Source organism: Herpailurus yagouaroundi, unplaced genomic scaffold (assembly GCF_014898765.1).
Source record: "Herpailurus yagouaroundi ecotype Mexico unplaced genomic scaffold, PumYag 222, whole genome shotgun sequence".
Taxonomy (NCBI): Eukaryota; Metazoa; Chordata; class Mammalia; order Carnivora; family Felidae; genus Herpailurus; species Herpailurus yagouaroundi.
The window spans coordinates 5,669,139-5,688,668 of NW_024412453.1; the positions used below are offsets into that span (position 1 = coordinate 5,669,139).

At 49.8% G+C, this 19,530-nt stretch overlaps 1 protein-coding gene across 3 annotated transcripts in view; it reads right to left on the reverse strand.

Annotated features, from left to right (window-relative positions):
* Positions 1-19,530, reverse strand: part of XYLT1 (xylosyltransferase 1) — a 278,553-nt gene that overhangs the window by 75,578 nt on the left and 183,445 nt on the right. For all 3 annotated transcript variants that reach the window (XM_040458947.1, XM_040458948.1, XM_040458946.1), the window contains 2 exons: positions 7,597-7,769; positions 6,402-6,604 (listed from right to left, as the gene is read on the reverse strand). In XM_040458947.1, the coding sequence (XP_040314881.1) occupies positions 6,402-6,604; positions 7,597-7,769 (376 nt within the window). The remainder of the gene's footprint in view (positions 1-6,401; positions 6,605-7,596; positions 7,770-19,530) is intronic.

A 19,530-nucleotide genomic window follows, 5' to 3' on the forward strand; every position in this document is an offset into this window, starting at 1 on the left:
GTTTCCTCCTGGGATGATAAGAATGTTCTAGAAGCGGACAGCGGTGGTGAATGCACTCCGTGCCATGGGATCAAACTCCCCAAAATGGTTAATCACACGTTAAATGAATTCTGCCCCCATTAAAAGAAAAAAAAAAAAAAGGGAAGTTCTGCCACTTTACCGGCCGCATCCTCCTAGTCATATTTCTTAATTATCTTTGTGCCTCAGTTTTTTCATCTGAAAAATGGGGATACTCAAAGTGTGTACGTCATAGAGCTGCTGTCGGGACTATGTCAAACACTCAGAATTCTGCCAGGGATATGCATTCGCTGTGGTTGCGATTTGCTATTAACAACAGGAGTTCTTTGAGCACTGAAAGATCACTGAGCAACCAACGGAATGAAAAGCAGGGAAGCAACTGTACACAGATGCCTGGGCATCCGTACTGGTTAACGTAACTTCAAATCATAGGCTGACCAGGATCTGTGCTGTGAAGATTACCCAGGGTCTGACTTCCTGCAGAATTTACTCGAAGTTCTGTTTTATTACTAACCTCCTTAAATTTTCTTACACAGGAGAAGTTACATTTTGAGGAATGAGGATTGAGACAAAGTGTATGTTAAAAGCCTCAGCAGAGGTCCTAACACACAGTGGGTGCACAGTAGGTATTTGTTGGATCTGGATGTGAGTTCGGCTCCATCGGTCCTATGTAAACATTGGTCTAGAACAGCAGAGAAGTCCCTGACACACCCAGTTCCTGTTGTCATGAGCTGGAGCTTCCTGCTGAGGCACCACAGATCTGCTCTTAATGCTCCTGGCCTGGGGCTCTGCTGTCTCATGACAGCACTTTGGGTCTATGGTCAGGTGTAACTTCTGTGGCCACATGGTGGGCCCCACTGGGTTAGACCTTACTGCAGCGGATCCGCAAGAGGCAGAATTAGTAGATCCCAGATTTAGCTTGAAAATTTTCAGTACTGTTTCCCCTGCCACATACATGCATGCACACATGCACATCTCCTGCACGCCAGACAGAAAGTGAGCCCTGGGGGTGCCTGGGTGGCTCAGTTGGTTAAGCTTCTGACTCTTGGTTTCGCCTCAAGTGATGATCTCACGGTTTGTGAGTTCGAGCCCTGCATCGTGTTCCGTGCCGTGGACAGTGCGGAGCCTCCTTGGCATTTTCTCTCTCTCCCTCTCTTTCTCTACCCCGCCTACTCTCTCTCTCAAAATAAATCAACTTAAAAAAAAAAAAAAAGAAAGAAAGCCTCAGAGGGGCCATGGACACACTCAACCCTCCTTCTGTTTGCATCTGCTTTGTCTGGGACACAGGGCCTAGTGTAGGATAGACAGTGAGTGTGGGGTCTCTCACGACTAGCTCAAACCAGCAACAGTGAGAAATATTTTTGGTTTTGTCTCTAAGGCCCATCTAACTAGAGGATACTAACTACTGGAGCTTCCTGCCTAAGTAAGTTCAATATACTCAATAAAACCATCGTGTCCTTTGAAGACTCGACGCCTAGCAGGACCTCGGCGTTTGAAATATCTATTTTCATCCATGCCCTGCAGCCATAACCAACACCAACCAGAGCCTACACGGGCCAGGACGTCATGTCACATCACAGCACAGCAGGAGGGTCTGGATTCTTTAAACACACTTAGCTTGCATATTCCAAATACAGGGCTACAGTTCACGGTCACAAACAAGTTGGTTCTGTCCTGTTTTCTTGAGACATTTGGACTTCATTGTCTAACTTTGCTTTTCCCACTTTTAAAAGAGATGGGAATTCAAGTAATATTTTACCAGTCTTTTCTTCAGTAAAGGGAACAAAGGAAGCAACTCGGTTGATGATGAAGTCCCGCCTGTGAAGCCCTCATGATTCCACTGCTGGAATAAGAATAGCCTGTATTTATCCAGAATTTTCTAGTGTCAGGCACTGTGCTAAGCCCTTGATGTAGTATTTCCTTGATCCCTCCTAACATTCCTATAAAATAGGTGCTAACATTGTGTCCCTTTCTTAGGTGGACAAACTGAGAAGCAAAAAGCAGAGGCAACGTGCACGGTCCCCAAGGCCAGGGCAGTGGCTCAGAATCTCCAACCAGGCTGTCTGTGTCCAGGGCCCAAACAAGGCTAGGAGCCTGTAAAGATCAGTGAGTCTTTATGACTTGAGAGGCCAAGAGTCTGGCCCTTCAGTTAGAGTTGGGCAGGGGACACAGGGAGGTGAGGTCAAATCACAGGATGGCTCAGACTAGCCATGTGGGGTGGACTCTGCCCTCGGAAATCCCCGAAGTTTTGAGAACCTCCTAGAAGCTTCTGACTTGGGCACTCGTGCCCCTTTGAGAAGGCTGCTAAGTGTGCTCACCCTTCCTGGGACGGGAGAAGTAGTGGTTTTGGAAGCTACAGATGGAGCGGCAGATGGGAAGTGAAAGCCTATCAGAGTTGCCCAGGATAAAACCATTCATCTGCAAAATTCATATGTTTTTGCGTGGGGCGACTTCCCAGAAACAACAGCAGGAGGAACCAGCAGTGCTTGATGCAGAAAGTACCTCTGGCCATGAGGCTGGCAAAGTGAAGTGGGCAGAAGAAGGGGGTGGGGGTGGGGGGCGAAGGGTGCTGGAAATGACAACAGTGAGGGTAGAGGGGGAGAAAGACAGACTGACAGAGGCACGGAGAGACCTGGAGCATTAAAGCTAAAGCAGCTAAAAATACCAAGAGTCCCTTCTCTGGAACCCAGAATAGGCTTGGCACATGGTCTAGCAAAGTATTTCTGGGCCCCTCAGAAATATAGGAGGTTCAGCCTTGGATTCAGGTCAAGAATTAACAGCTGACATTTCCTGAGCCCTTTGTAAGTGCCCGACACTTTGTTAGGTTCTATTACCCTACCCTGATTTTACAAAGACCGAATTTACTTCCAGATAGTCACACAGCTAGTGAAGTTGGCGGAACACGGACTCAAACCCTAAGCCAAGTGATGGGACTCGGAGCACCCACCCTCGGGGATGTGTAAGTGCTAGAGATCCTGACACCCTGGCCCAGGTGACCTGGTTGTGTCTACCGTTGTGGCAAATCAACACTGGGCCCCTAGGGGGCAGCCTCGAGATCTGGAGGAAGTCTCCCAGGCAGGGCCCTGGGCACAAGAATGCCCACTGGACCTAAAGAGGTCTCTGGCCGAGTGCCACAACTTCATCTAGGCTGAGATGACCTCAGCCTGCATTGGAGGTCCAGAGGAGGAATGATCAGACTCGGGACAAGAGGTGACCTTTCCACCTCCAAGGACCTTCTCTCAAGGCATTTCCCTACAATCACTACCTTGCCCAGCTTGAGGGATGGGATTGTTTCCTGCTTTGTGGTCCAGGTAGCCTGGGGCCATCTTGCCACTCTGGGCCCGGCTGACTTCCCCAAGGAAGCAGAAAGAACACCAACCTTGGAATGGGACAGAACTGGTTCTCATTTCCAATCTACAATGTATTTCTCACATGACTTTGGGTCTCAGTTTGCCCTTGTGTAAAAGAGGTTTGCTTTGGGAGCTGAAGGAAGTGTCTACCTCATTAGACGTTATGCTCAACATATGAACTCAGTCCTTTCTTGGAAGACAGAGGGAGGAGGTCCTAACTCACCCCTGCCCGGTGCTTCTCTATACTCACATCTCCTCATTCTTTTGTTTATTATATTCCATCCATTTATAAATTTCTCAAATGCATCAAGTTCATCTTGGACCCATGTCTTGACCAGACTGTTCTCTCAAGAAGCATTTTCAACTGGAAGCATTTCTGCCCCTTGGGGACATTGGGCAAAGTCTGGGGATATCGGTGGTTGTCCCAAATGAGTCGGTGGGGGGGGGGTGGGGGGGTGGGGAGGCAAGGCACTATTGGATCTAGTGGACTGAGGCCAGGGGCTGCTGCTAAATGTCATGCTGTGCACAGAACAGTCCCCAAAACAAAGAGTCATCCAACTCAATATGTCATCAGTGCCCAGTCTAGAATGATCTAGGGCCTACTCTAGAATGATCTCTGTCTCATTTGCCTGACAATCTTTTAATCCTTCAGTTTTCAAGTTAAAGCTGCAAGTTGAGATGTTCTGACCTCTGACCATGTCCACCCCCTAGTCATCCCCTTGCTTTCTAGCTCTTTCACACCTTGCATGGCGCCTCTAATTCCACCTTCACAGGCAGGGGACCTGCTCCACCAGGTAGGGCCTGGGGCGCTTTTGCTCACTAAATGCCCAATTAGTGCTTAGCATAGGAGTTGCTTAACGAATGTCTGTGGAATGGGCATCTGAACAAATGAGTAAGTAAATAAGTAAGAATCTGCCCGCCATGTTTCATAATCTGTTTGCCTTGCTATCCTATGAACAAAAGAAAATAGGTATGTTTCTAAGGATCATTTTTCTCAAGTGCAAGGGTGCCAGGTGAACCCTGCCTAAACTGGCCAAAGAGTGTGCCATCCCCAGGTTCCCGCCAGGGCCCAGGGCTTCCCAGCCAACAATGAGATGCCACCAACCAAGGATGGAAGGAAGGCACCAGGAATCGCATCGTGAAGGAGATGGAGACGATTTCTAGCTTTAAATAGAGAACATCCCTCCATGCCTGTATCTTATTTGGTTCCTGATTCAAAACCCAAACTCCTGGAGATGTGTGCTTTCCATATTTGATGACATTATGTATATGGTTTAGGTGTGATCATACTGTGAACGTTAGGTTAAAAGAACTTATCTTTCTGGGAGGTATACGGAAACACACACACAACTACATGGTGTCTTGGGAGTGCTTCAGTGGGGCCGCGGGAAGAGGGTGATGGCACAGACACGTCAGCACTGGCCACGACCTGATTCCAGCTGAAATGTGGATGTGTACGTGAGGGTTCCCTATAATGTTCTCAGCACACGTAAACTGAAAACTGCCCTGGTAACTTTTTTAAAAAATTTTTTCTAATGTTTATTTTTGAGAAAGAGAGACAGAGACAGAACATGAGGAGGGGAGGGACAGAGAAAGGGAGATACAGCATCCGAAGCAGGTTCCAGGCTCCGAGCTGCTAGGACAGAGTCTGACACAGGGCTCAAACTCATCAGCCGCGAGATTATGACCGAGCCGAAGTCGGATGCTTAACGGACTGAACCACCCAGGTGCCCCAAAACGTTTCTTTCTTTTTCTTTTTTTAAAAGATGCCTTCATGTGGCTCTTGTGTGGAAAGTACTGTCCTCACCCAATACCCTCGCGCCACCAGAGGAAGTTAGGCCCCCCGCCCTTCGCTCTCTGTCCTCTTCTCCTTTTTAGCCCCACCAATAAATCAGGCTGGAAGACACAACACAGCCAAGCAAAGAGCTGCCTTCCAGCAGGAAATACACTTCATTTTCTTGCCTTCTCTCCCCGTTCCCCCGTCTAGAGGAGTTTCCTTTTTTACAGCCTATTTTAAAGAGCAGATCAATGTTTGGGCCAAGGGACAGATGTTCCTGGTGGCATCTCAGTTTCTCAGTGCCTCAGGGCTGCTGGCCGCCCCACCAGCTCCACACAATCGTGGCTGGCAGCCTGCAGGCCCACAGCGCGCAGACATTGGAGAATAGCTTGCCATTTGATACTTTCACGTGAAACCTCCCAATTTTTAAATGTGTGCAAACCGTTGTTTTGTTAACAGTTGTTAGGGACCAAGTACAGAGACCCGTGGGCGTCCAATAGCCCAAAAACACACGTCTGTGACTCTGCCGGGCCTATCACAACTGACCTCCCTTCCTCCACTCTGCTTCCCTTTCCAACACCTTGTCCTGCCTCTAATCAAACATGCCAGTGACTCCCAGATTCTAGAACGAACATCATGTCACTGCAGGAATCTCTATGACCTCTTAGCACTCTATCCCTTGCATACTCCGTTCCAGCCACACTGAGCCCCATTGTGCCCGCCCCCCCCCCCCCCAAGTACACCAGGCGCATTCCCAGCAGCCGCAGTTCCCTCCGCATAGACCACTTTCCCAGTCAGAGCAACTCACCCCTCCTCCTGTTCTTCTCCATAAGGACTTCCCCAGCCACTCTCATTAAAATCACAACTCTCTCCTGCTGCTTCGTTCTGCTTTGTTCTTCTCACATGCCACCGTACTATTTTGTTGTGGTCTCCCCCACTTGAATGGAAGCTCCCCACAGGTAGGGGTTTTGTGGTCTCTTCTGTGTACCCTTGAATAGAGCTGGGGACACCGTGCCCTCAGTAAATAAACACTAGCTGAATGAGTGAACGAACGCACCCGTGATGCTCAGGTCCAGTGCGGATCCCAGGCCAGAAGACCCCAAGTGTAAGGTCTCCACGGCATCTCATGGAGGCAGAATGCTTCTCCAGCCCGGCCGCCACGTGCCTCTGCCTCTGGTTTCACAGCTCGGACCAAGGAAAGCAAGAGGAAGCCAAGACCTTAGCACAGGCGGGCCTGGGGCCACAGGCCGCCTTACCTGATGGGGTAGTCGGCTGCGCTGAGGTTGATGAAGAAGTCCCAGGGCCAGTCGGTCATCTCCAGGAGGTCACGCATGCCCTGCAGGTATGTGGACAGGAGGCTGGCTCCTCCCCAGATGGTAGCCATCCGCCAGGGGGTGACGCGAACGTTGTCATACTGTCTGGCAAACTGGAGCACTTGCCGATGTAGGTAATTAGAGCGCTTTTCCCAGGAGAGAAAAGGGGACAATTCAGCAGCCCAGAAAACACACAGACATGCCCCTTGGCTTCTCTCTGTCCCTTCCCTTCTAGTTGACAGGGCTTCTGAACATACTGGACTTTGCCAAGTAACTGGTTCAGGCTTGCAGGGTCTTTCTATGTGGCTGTGTGAAACTTTATTATTTTTAAAAACTTGTTTTAGGTACTTGAAATGCAGATTCCCTGGCCCCACCTCTAAGCTGATGGTTCACTCTGTGTGGGCTGGTGCCTGGGATGCTGCATTTTAATACAAGACTGAGGCATGTGGTCTGAGAATAATAAGCTAACAAGTACGACCGTGTCTAAACCTGGTGTGTATGTTGAGGGATGGAACTTCTCCATGACCTTCCCAAAGTCCTGCTGTGATCAAGCATCCCGTTTTTCCTCCTCGACTACTGACATAATCGTGTCAGGTCAGCCGACCAACAGAAACCTCTACCTCAGGCATAAGTCGGCTGCGGGGTTTTTATAAAGTTTTATTGGAACACAGCCGCACATACTCATTTATACATTTCTTATGGCTGCTTTCACGCTACATTGCAGAGTGGAGTTGCTGCAGCAGAGAGTGTAGAGCCCACATAGCCTAAAATATTTACCATCTGGCCCTTTCTGGGACATGTGTGCCCACCCCTGGGATAGCCCCGCTCACAAAGCGGCAGGCACTGTATCGGGCAGTGGGGCAGTGAGGAAAAAGAGGTAAGAAAAACAACGTTTACAGATAAAGTCTAAAGTCACAACTGGGGACTTTGAAACACACACACACACACACACACACACACACACACACACACACACACTGTGCCTGTCTTTTTCTCTCTCCCCCAGACCAAATGCTACAAGGAGAGGCAGCTGATTAGACTATCAGACTTGCCTGAGAGGCAGGGCAGCTTGGAGAGGGGCAGACAGACGGGCCAAGAAAGGCAGCAAGGGGTGGCAAGCGGGGGAGGAGTTCCTCACCTTGTCCACGTGGATGTAGTAGAAATGGTCTTTGTGGTAAATGGCCTTGAACATGCGCTGCAGCTGCCGAGAGGCCCGGCCATGGACCACCAGGACGAAGGCGATTCTGACTGGGTTGGCCAGCATGTACTCCACTGAATCCTCGTCCCACTGAACGTTCTTGTTGGCCTTGCCTGGGGACAACCCAAGAGACCACAGAGGTGGGTGAGGCCCAGAGGTTCTTTGGTGAGAGACAGGGAGTTTCTCTAATGCTTCAATTGGGGACTATTTGAAAGGCACGGTCATCACATTGGGCCCTGACACCTAATCCAGCTTAACTAAGCTTGTCGTGGACACTTAACAACGTCCTGGTACAAATGTGGGGGACCGCGAGGTCCACAAAGGCAGGGTTCCAAACCCCAAGAAGCTTTAAAAAAGCTGACGGAGACCTAAGCACACGTATTAACCTATAGAACAAGGCGGGACGAAATGAGGGGTCTAAGAGCCGTGTCTCTGAACTGCAGGGGAAGGAGGAGGCATTTCTGAGCCGGAAAACACAAGATACACGAGCTGGCTTCGCCTGTCCAGCACCCACTCTTCCTTCTCCTCCTAACAGCACCTTTTTTCGTAAAAATTGTGGTAAGAAGAGAAAATACGGTATCTGCCCTCTTACACTTTTAAGATCACAGCCGAGTATTATTCATGTTAAGCACAATGTCACACAGAAGGTCTCTAGAACTAAGTCATCTCCCAAAATGAAAACTCTGTCACACAGGACGTTGGGGGGGCATCGTCCCCCTCCTCCATCCTTAGTCTACATGGATGGGGAGGGTCTCCATTATCGATGACAGGGAAGGTCACAGAGCTTAAGGCCTGGCCAATCAGAACACTGTATCTCTCTGGCAATGAACAGTCTGTACGGTTCAGAGACGGATGTGTGACCCAAAGAAGCTAATTAGCCAAGAAGACAGTAGAGTTCCAGACTTTTGTTGCAACAAGTAGATTAGAGAGGCTCCCCTTCTGCAATACACAAAACTGCAAGACCCTAAGAGCCCATTTATCCCCACCTGGACAGAGATTTTTTTTCTGAGAGAAAAGCCAACACAGAGGAGGCACTGCTGAGTCATGGGATCCTAAAGAGCCCGCCTGAGTTAGCTCTATCAGTCCTGCTGGAGGTCAGCCACCATCATCTCTTGGTTTTCTCTGAAAGCCCAGATGCTAGACCAGAAGCACCTGCATCTACGTGGTTCCATAGGTCTTCTACCCTAGAAGAGCCTTAAAGATTCCTTTTCTCCTCCTTTCCCTTGCAAACACTCCAAGGGCAGGGCTTCAAGGAGGAACACAGCCTGCTGGGTTAGTTCATTACAATTTTGACTAGAGATCTTCTGCCTTTCTTCTGCCTGACTGCCTTCGGGTCGAACTTGATTTCTTCTGGCTTCTAGGTTTATGAGACCCAGAACGTTGCAGGTGTCCCAGGATGTCAGCTTGGAAAACAGAGAACCAGGAGCGGTTAGTCTGGAGCTCTGGAGACTGGGAGCCTGCCGCTGTCACTGGAAAGCCGAGCGACTGCCAAATGAACATGGCTCCTTCTATGCTGTTCCAGAAGACAGGATGAAATTAACACGGATGATGTCCAGATCACGTGGCCCAGCCTTTACGGCCTACTTGACCTACCTCCTGAGGCCCTCTGCGCCCTGCGTGCCTTACCGTCTACCTTGCTACCTGGCCTTCTTTCTTTTCCTTGAGCCGTTTCATTTTCGCCTCAGGACCTTCTCACCGGCTATTCCTGTTACCTGGAACACCCCTCTCCCTAGATCTTTGCATGGCTGTAGCTTGTCATTAGTTCACAGCTCAACAGAAGAACACCTGCCGCCACCAGCCACATCACTCTCTTTCACCTCACCGTATCTCAACTTCTGCGTAGCATTTAATACCATCTGAAATTGTTTATCTGTTTACTTATTAATCGTTTGAACACTCCACTAGGACATAAGCTCTAGGAGATGAGAGGCTATTTCGGTGTTGTTTATCAATGAACACTCAATGCTATAACAGGATCTGGCACACATCTGGTTCTCGCTGGAAAAAAAAAAAGCGATAGGAGGGTACATTTTGCTTTGGTCCATAATAATAACAATATGTTTCACTGAGCACCGACCAGCCCTTGCCCTTCATTATTTCACTCAATCCTCTTAACAACCCCTGCACGATAGTGCTATTATCCCCATTTTGCAAGTGAGGAAACCGTAGCTTAGAGAGGCCAAGGGATTTGTTTATTCAAGGTCACAATGCTTTAATTACTCAGCTGAGATTCAAATCTGGATCCATTTCCAGAGCCTATGTCCTTAAACACTAATATATACTACGGTACCACACCTAGACTTTGGAAAAGTTTATGACAATTCCGCTTGAGTTGAGGAGAGGACAGGAAACACCAGAGGGGTTCCTGGGTGGCTCAGTCGGGTAAGTGTCAAGCTTTTCATTTTGGCTCAGGTCACGATCCTAGGGTCAAGGGATCAAGCCCCGTGTCAGGCTCTGTGCTGACCATGAAGACTGCTTAAGATTCTCTCTCTCCCTCTGCCCGTTTTCCCTGTTCATGTACACTCTCTCTAAAAGAGAAAATAAAAAACAAAACAACCCCTACTCAATTCTGCTTTTTAATGAAATAGCCTGTAAGTTAGTCCTTAAGGCTAGGTAGACATGCATTCAAGGCCTATCATAGGCACTGCAGGAAGGATTCCTATGTTATGTGGGAGGCTGACTCTCGATGGCCAATAAGATCCCACCTTTTCATCCACCCATCCATCGAAATCCAACCACCCATCCAGCAAACCATTCGACAACCCATCCAGCACAGCACTCAATAGCTTATCATCCAGAAAACCAAGCATCCATTCATCCATGCACCCATCCATCCAGCATCCTCAAAGCAAATCACCCATGCCCCCACTCTTCCAACTATCAACTTGGTGATTCATGCCATGTTAATTTAGCCTGTACCTCTTTGCCAAATACTGTGCTAGGTACCAGTAAAATAAAATTCAGGGAAAAAAATCCTTATCTTTGACGGGCTCAGCCAGCTGGGGCAAACAGAAGACAACGGTCACATGTTTTAGGATAGGAGTGTCTTCAGCTTGCCCTCGGAGTGGGGAAGGGGTGAGCGGTCTGCCTGCAGAGCTAGGGGGCACCTTAGGAAGTTCAGCTCAAAGCTTCTGAGCCCATCTTTTTAAGCACTCGTGGTGGATCCCAGCGTCTTTGGCTCCTTGGCTGTTCAGTCAGTAGCTGCGATCCTGGAGATAATTACCATCTTGGCTCTTGTTGCAGACAGACTGAGCAGCAACCAGAAAGGGTTATCCTAACCACCCTCTAATCTTCCCTCCGAACCAATCACAAATACTCTGGGCTTTCCCGGTGATTATATGAGAGGGGCATGCCTGGACGAATCGTGTCCCTTTAGACACACAACTATCCATCCATCCATCCACCTACCCACCCAGCATCCTTAAAACCCCCCCACATGCCAGCCCTGGACAACGCCTGAAGTGCTAAGACATGTAGGATGTGAGCCTGTTTTCACAAATGGATTATGAATGGACTAAGGAATGTGAGAATCCAAAGTAAAAAGATGATAACATGTAAGAAAAGCTTATATTATCCTTCCCATGACTGCAGCCTAAAGGCAACATACTGCCATGCTGGCTGCGACCTCGCCTTCCCCTCCTTGGAGACTATTTAACAAACGGAGGAACATTTAGAAACAACGGCTACCTGTGCCCCTTTTTACCACCTGGACTTCATCGGGTGGTTTTTCAAAGGCCTAAAGGTGGCCCACGATACCGTATTTTCTTTTTTTTTTTTTTCCAACGTTTATTTATTTTTGGGACAGAGAGAGATAGAGCATGAACGGGGGAGGGGCAGAGAGAGCGGGAGACACAGAATCGGAAACAGGCTCCAGGCTCTGAGCCATCAGCCCAGAGCCCGATGCGGGGCTCGAACTCACGGACTGCGAGATCGTGACCTGGCTGAAGCCGGACGCTTAACCGACTGCGCCACCCAGGCGCCCCACGACACCGTATTTTCTAGGAAGTTCACTCTGCAGGGGCTCCTGCTGGTCCTCAAGTAACACTGCTCATCCCTACCCCAAGGTGTCTGGGTAACACTGATCTGGAGCTCCCCACACCTGCAGCTTCCTGGGCCTCTAGGATCAGCCGGTGGTCTCTGGCCGTGGATATCTCTTGCCATGCTGCTTAATGGGTGAATGAATGAATGGAAGGAAGGAATGCATTCTGGACACGAACCACTGCTCTGGTCCAGAGGAGCTGATGTCACTTGAGGGCCCGCTACCCAACAGCCTGTGCCAGACCGGGTTTGTGGGTGACTTACTTGGCTCTGGGGGAATGCAGGGTCAGCCTGTGAGGCTCAGAGAAATCAGCATGTCTCCCCAGGGTCACACACAAGTCCAAATCCAGTCTGCTACCTTTACCTGCTTCCAGGGCATCAGAGGGTAGAGAGACAGAGAGGGTTGGCGTCAGACCCTGTGCAGATCTTTTTTCTTTTAATTAAAAAAAGTTTTTAGTGTTTATTTTTGAGAGAGAGAGAGAGAGAGAGAGAGAGAGAGAGAGAGAGGCAGAGAGAGAGGGAGACAGAATCCAAAGCAGGCTCCAGGCTGTGAGCTGTCAGCACAGAGCCTGATGTGGGGCTCGAACCCACAAACTGAAAGATCATGACCCAGGCCAAAGGTGGATGCTTAACTGACTGAGCCACCCAGGAGCCCCCCATGTGCTGGTCTTTAAAGAGATTTGTGCACTGATGTTCAAGAAAACCTTTTGTAACTTTCTTTAGGGTTTTAGAAAGAAGAACAGATTCACAGACAGACAGACACAGATGTGAATGCTTCCCTTCTGAAGAAAAGGAACTGAGCCCCAGGGAAATCAGGCACTATCACTCCAGCAACAGAGCCTCTGGACTGAACGCCATCCCCGGGTCAGACAGCTGGTGTGGGGAGCAACCAAGAGAAGAGGGAACAAAAAAACCCGGGTTCCTCTGGAATCCGGCTATTTTGGGGATAGGGGTGGGCAGGAAAGAACTGAAATACCTGAAGAAAGGAGACACACACAGGGGAGGATGAAGACAGGGCTGAGGGGCAGAGAGACAGACGGACAGAAATAGACAAAGACAGAGAGACAGATGCAGAGAGGGAGCAGGGACACAGAGAGGCCACAATCCCATTGAGAGAAAAATGGAGGGAGACCTGCAGGCAGGAAGACCGCCCCCTTCCTCACACATATGGAGGGAGAAACACACACAGAAGCGCCGAGAAAGCCAGAGACCTACACAGGTATGAACGGAGACAAACCATGTAACCAGATACAGAGAGACAGGAAGAGACAAGGAAAGAGGGAGCCACGATGGAGAAGCTGGGTCCACCGAGCTTCCGCAGCTATCGAGCATCCCTCGGAGCAAAGGCGAACGAACCCCCAGGACGTCAGAGTGCAAAAAGGCCCCAGGTCTGGCCTGCTGCCCCCTCACCTGGTGGCTCTGCCTCTCTCAGGGGCCCGGTGACGGAGGCAGGATCCGAGGCCCAGAGCCCCACCCAAAGCGGCAGGATGGCTGGCTCCGGAAACACACCCATAACGGGCCCCCATTCCGGCACGTAGTAGGACCTCGATGCGTTTCACTGAATAACCAGAGAGGGAACGAGCGAGTTTTGTGCCCACATGGCGGCCGGGTGGGGGTGCGGCTCCCAAGGGCTGAGGTTCACATGATGCCCTTTGCCAGCTGCCAGCCACCAGCTTCCCATTGTTGTCGCACGCCCCTGGCTCCTGTAATGACCTTTCCGGCAAGCAGCTCTGACACGGTGGGGGCCGGCGGGTGGGGGAGCTGGGGAGGACAAGAAGCCACACCGCAGACAGGGTGGAGACGGGCCCTGCGGTGGTCCCCTCCACACCCTGGCCACCACTGCGGGGGCCGCGGTCCTGAAAAGTCTTCTATGCAGTACGTCTTCAACGTACTGTGGTGAGATTCCTAGCACGAGCCGGAAGTGGAGAAACCTTCTCTCCCATGCTGCTGGCGGGAGGTTGGGGGGGCAGGGGGCGGGAAGCTGCCACGGCTTGGCCAGCACTGATGTGGCCGCAAGAATTATAATTTTAAACATGGCCCTTGACCCAGTAACTCCGCCCCCAGGAATCTATCTTAATTAAGGTTAGGAGAAGGCAAGCGTGTAAGTCTCTACATATAGAAGGTTCTTTTGTTCATTTATTCATTCATCTGGTGTCTTGAATGTGCCAGGCATAGTTCTTGTCATATTAGTGGACGCAAGAGAGTCCTTCCCTGAATGCTGCTTAGTCTAGCAGGATGGAAAGCCAATTAAAAAAAGTAAGCAAATAGAAAATACAGTTGCAGATAGTGATAAAGGTTATGAAAAAGAGAACAAAGGCGTGTTAAGGGAAGGGGTTTATTTAACCACGGTGGCTGGGGAAGGCTGATGTGGGGATATGCAAACAGACTCTGATTAAGATGAGGGAGTGAGCCATGTTATTATCAGGGATGAGGAGGATTGCTGGCAGCCAGTGTAGCAAGTGCAAAGGTCCTGGGGCCTTGACCTCAATAGTGTTTATAATGGTCCAAAACAGGAATCGCCTAAAAGGTCTTATTAATACATACTGATACAGACTGTTGTCTATAATATATCAAGCAAAAGAGAAGTTCCAGTCTATAACCCCTAACGTTTTATAAGACATGCTCCCAAATATTAACAGAGGTTCATATGGTGACGTGACAGTTTTCCTCTCTTATTTATACTTTTCTGCATTATCTGCATTTGGTAAAATGGATTACATTTATCATGAAACATAACAAAGGTGAGGCCTAATCGATAATTCTAATACCAAACTGTTTATTGAGTGCTGCTACGTGTTAAGCAATTTCTATCCGTGATTTTTTTTTTTTTTTCTTACTTCTACCCAAACCCCTGTGAGGAGAGTCACTGTCCTTCCATTATATGACTGAGGAAGCTGGAGCTCAGACAAGTCCCACTTGGGACGTGGCTGTGCTGGGCATGAAGCAAGTCTGTGATGCCATAGCCCTATCGTTGCCACTACGCTCGATCAATCTGTCGCCATGACAAAAAGAGGGAAGGCTGCTTCTAGAAGAAGCATGTCAGCTGGCTTTCAGCTGCAGGACAGATAATGACATGTGGCCGGAGCCGTGTGTGTCTCCACAGACTAAGACCCAAATGTTGCCCAGCTCCTAAAAAAAAAAAAAAAAACAACAAAAAAACCCCCCCGATGCATTTCACACTGTAATCAGGTTCCTGTGGCACAAGACAGGAAGTAAGTGGAAGAATCAGAGTGATTAGGGACAGCAGGAGAAGCTGACTTCAGACCAAAGTTAACAAGCCATGTTTGCGGGGAAGAATATCAAACCTATTTTTGCGATGCAGGTGTGAAGGCCAAGCAAAGGGAATCACGGAGAGTCCTGCCAGTTTCTATCTGTGCTGCACTCGGCCTGTTGCCCAAACTCCGCGTTTCTCATCACGGTCATGGGTCAGACGAGGACTATGTGATGCTTAGGCTCCAGGGAGGTGGGGAAGATGAAGCGGCTTTTGCAAGGGTCGATGTGTTGGGCAAATATCGTGATGCTGGTAACAACCTTGCAGGAATACTGCCTGGGAGGAAGAAACAAGGTGCGGGGCCGAAGAGCATTGCCTCTGGTCAGGCAGACCTTGAACAAGCTACACAAGCTCTCCAAGCCCCAGCTTTCCCGTCTGTAAAACGGGCATGTGATAATCACAGCATCTGCATCACATGAATGTTCGCGTCTGGTACCCGGCACTGCGCCTGTTGCGCAGTAAATGCTCAATAGACAAGAGCGTCTGCGTCGTCAGTGTCCATGTCATCATCTCTACTAGGGTGTTCGTCCACAAGGATCAGCATCAAGCTTGGTTTAACTAATGGGCCCAGTTGCAGGCTCAACCCCGAAGCCTCTCAGGCTCCGAGAGCTGTGCACACGCAGCTTCCAAGCCAATGTCCACAGCCGGAGTCCTCCGCAGTGTGCGCCTCACACCGTGATGAGTAAATGCGGCCAACGGGAGTGACTTATGGCCGCGATCCTTTCGCAGTGAATCCCACTACCAGGTAATGACAGTGTCCACCTGGAACGAATGCTATACGTTCACTCCATCTCCATTAAAAAAATAGTAAAAATAAATACAACTTCCAGGACACTGCTAAAATAAAAAAAAATCCCAAACCCAAACCAACCAAACAAAAACCAAATCCAAAAAAGCCACTTGATTGGAATAGTTGCTCCACCAACAAAGCCCTCAATGCTATTTATACTCTGAGAGGGCCTCTCGGGCCTGCGGCAAGAGAAGCAGCTTTCTGACTCGGTTCCAAATAAGAGGGTTGGTTGGGTCGGGAAGGGAGACACGTGGACACAAGGTTGTGCGCACGTAGCACTCGGGTCAGGAGGTTCCGAGCTGGATCATGACCAGCTTCCTGCTGCCTGGGAGGCTGTGGGCTGCACTTCAGCACCGGTGGCCAGCTTTGTCACTTCCCGGTAGAGACTCTGGGAAGACAGAGTTCCTTTCTGATCCTCGGTTCTTCCTCTGTAAAATGGGATGGTTCCTCGTAGCTCTATTTTTTTAATTTTTTGAGGAGCACCCATACTGTTGTTCATTCCCATCGGGATGAACGTTGAGGGCGTGATGCTCGGGGAAAGAAGCCCGTCGTGGAAAGGCAAAGACGGCATGATTGCCCGAGTGTGAGGTGGTGAGAGTGGTCAACTGCAGAGAATCAGAGAGTGGGCTGGTGGCTGCCAGAGGCTGGGGCGGGGGGATTACTAGCAACGAGCAGAAAGTTTCAGGCCAGCGAGATGAACAGGCTCTAAGGTCCAGCTGCACAACATTGTACCTTGAGTGACCAGTGCTGGGCACTTGAAGATGTGTTGACAGGATAGATCTCATGTTAAGTGTTCTTACCACAACAGGATAAAGCATGTACATGAAAAATAAAGAGGGATGAGCAATCTGTCCCCGACCCCACAGAGTTGTGCGGTCATTCGTGACTGCGGATGGGACACGGCTTCCAACTGGCGGCAGGCTCACTGCACGGAGGCAGGATTCACATCACTCGGGGGACAGCCCCTGACGGTGGTAGATTCTTTGTCAGACCTGGGTGGGGGTGCCTTTCCCCACTGGGAGACTTCAATGCGAAATTCTGGTGACCAGTACTTGGGAGATGCCCAGTGCCCAGAAAGAAGTCCTGCTCTCAGTGTGCCTAGAAAGCTGGCCGGGGTGTGAGGGCAAGTGCACCAAAGGCCACAAGTCTGAGTCCCAATCCTGCTTCTGCTGTGATCCAGCCATGGGACCCTGGGCGAGTCACTTCCCTTCCTTGACCCCTCTAACCCTTACAAAACAGTAATGATATGTCTAGGTAGACTGAGTACTTACTATGTCCTAAGCACTATCCACGCATGGTGTCATTCTCCCAAGGTCTAAGGAAGCAGGTACCAAGGGGCGCCTGGGTGGCTCAGTCAGCTAAGCGTCTGACTTCGACTCAGGTCATGATCTATGGTTCGTGGGTTCAAGGCCCGCGTCGGGCTCTGTGCTGACAGCTCAGAGCCTGGAGCCTGCTTCGGATTCTGTGTCTCCCTCTCCCTCTCTGCCCCTCGCCTGCCTGTTCGTGCTTGGTCTGTCTCTCAAAAATGAACATTACAAAAAAAAATTTTTTTTTAAATTTTTGATAACCCCATCTTACCATGAAGGATTCTGAGGCCAAGGGGGCACTAACTGATGACAAGTCACCTTCTCTGTCGAGTGCCAGGACAAAGACAAACGCTCAGGCCTGCCGGGCTCCAAAACCTGTGTGTCAGTCTGCCACATGAGGGAGACGAAATTTCCATAGTCTGGGATCCTACCCTTACGGAATTAGCACCAGTGCATAGAAAGCTTCCTTTTCTGAAAGTGGGGTTGGCTTCCCTGAGCTGACCTCCTGTCCCGTTCCTTCCTTTCTTCTTTCTTTCCTTTCCTTTCTCCTTCCCTCCCCTTCCCTTCCTTTTTCTCTCTTGCCCTCCCTCCTCTTGTCTCTCTTCAGCTTTATGGAGGTATAAGTGACATAAAATTTTGAAATACATAAAGTGTACATTGTAGTTCTTTGATATACACTGTAAATGGGTCCCCCATCCATCTAGTTAATTAACACATCCATCACCTCACATATTTATTATCTTCTGTGTGAGTGTGTGTGTGTGTGTGTGTGTGTGTGTGAACATTTAAGGTCTACTCTCAGCAAATTTCAATTATACAATACGGTGTTATCAACTACAGCCACCATGTTTTACATCAGCCCCGCAGAGCTCATTCATCTTAAAACTCAGAGTTTTCACCCTTGCACCCACCTTTTCCTATTTCCCCCATCCCTCAGACCCTGCAGCCACTTTTCTAGTATTTCTAGGAGCTTGGCTTTTTCCTTTCCTTTCTTTTCCCTCCGTCCCTCCCTTCCTTCCTAGTTTCCACATGTAAGTGATACCAGGCAGTATCTGTCTTTCTCCGTCCAGCTTATCCCACTTGGCATGATGCCCTCGAGGTCCATCCATGCCATCCCCCATCGCAGGATTCCCTTCTCTGTCATGGTCGCATGACAGAACCCTGCATAGAGACACCATGTCAGTTCGGTTTTTGATAGCTATCAGTTCCCCACGGGCCACGGCCAGGTTTCACCTTTCCTAGGACGCCATCACCACCCTTCTGCCCTGGCCCAGCACAGAGTGGAGCCCAGCGTGGAGGTCTCAGTGAATGAATGATTTCTGTCCGGTGGATTAAGCCTGGCAGCTGCGCCCAGGTTTGGGGGCCGGGAGGCCGAAGTGGAGGATGCAGGCCTGTCTCCACTCATCGGGTGAACTGGCCGAGCGCCGGGTCTCCACTTTTCCTTGAGGCTTTTGGCAGCTTGGGGACCCTTGCTGAGCAACCAGGAAAATGCCCAGCTGCCCTCCAGCATGGGAGCTAATTCGATGCCGTCAAATTACCACCAGTTGGACTTAGGGAGAATGAGGGGAGAGGGTCTCACAAGGGGACCATGGAGTCGGGAGGGGGGAGCTGGGAGAACGCCGCTCCAAGGGTAAAGGTGGCCAGGCCAGCATCCTTCAGGGCTCAGGAGCAATGAACCTTCCTCAGCAAAGCCATCCTTGACCCTGCTCCTCTCCCTTCTTTCGAGTCCCCTAAAGGCCCTTCAAGCATCCTGAACTTCCTTTTGGGTCAAACTGTGCCCAAACGTGCATAACGTTTACCATCTTAACCATTCGTAAGCATACCATTCAGGAGTGTTAAGCCCATCCATTCTGTCGTGCAATTGTCACCATCATCTGTCACCAGCACTTTCCATCTTGCACATCTGGAATCCTCATTAAACCACAGCTCCTATTCTCTCTTCCCCCCAAGCCCCAGGCGACCACCACTCTCTCTGTCTCCATGAATGTGACCGCTCCAGGAGATTTCGCCGAAGTGGAATCATAGAACAGGTGCTCTTTTGGGTCTGGTTTCTAGCCTAATGTGCCTAGAGGTCATACATGCTGTAGCGGATGGCAGGATTTCCTTTACTTCTCAAGTTGAGTCATCTTCCGTTGTTAAGGACAGACCACATTCTGGTTTATCCTCTCATGGGCAGGTGAATAGCTGGTGTGCCTCCACCTTTTGGTTCTTGCGAGTAAGAACCAAAATGGAAATGGGTGTTGAGAGGCCTCTGAGACCTGCCTTCAGTTCTTTTGGGTCTGCCCCCAGAAGCGGAATCGATGGATCACACGGACCGGCATCTTTGGCAAGCGAAGGGAGTACCGGCCAGTGCTGAATGCCACTGAATGCCCTGGCGTGGTTCCTGCCTCTTTATGGCAAGCGATAGCAAGATTTCCACTTACGGCAGTGATGCAAAATTACTCTGAAAATAAAACTGACTTAAGTAA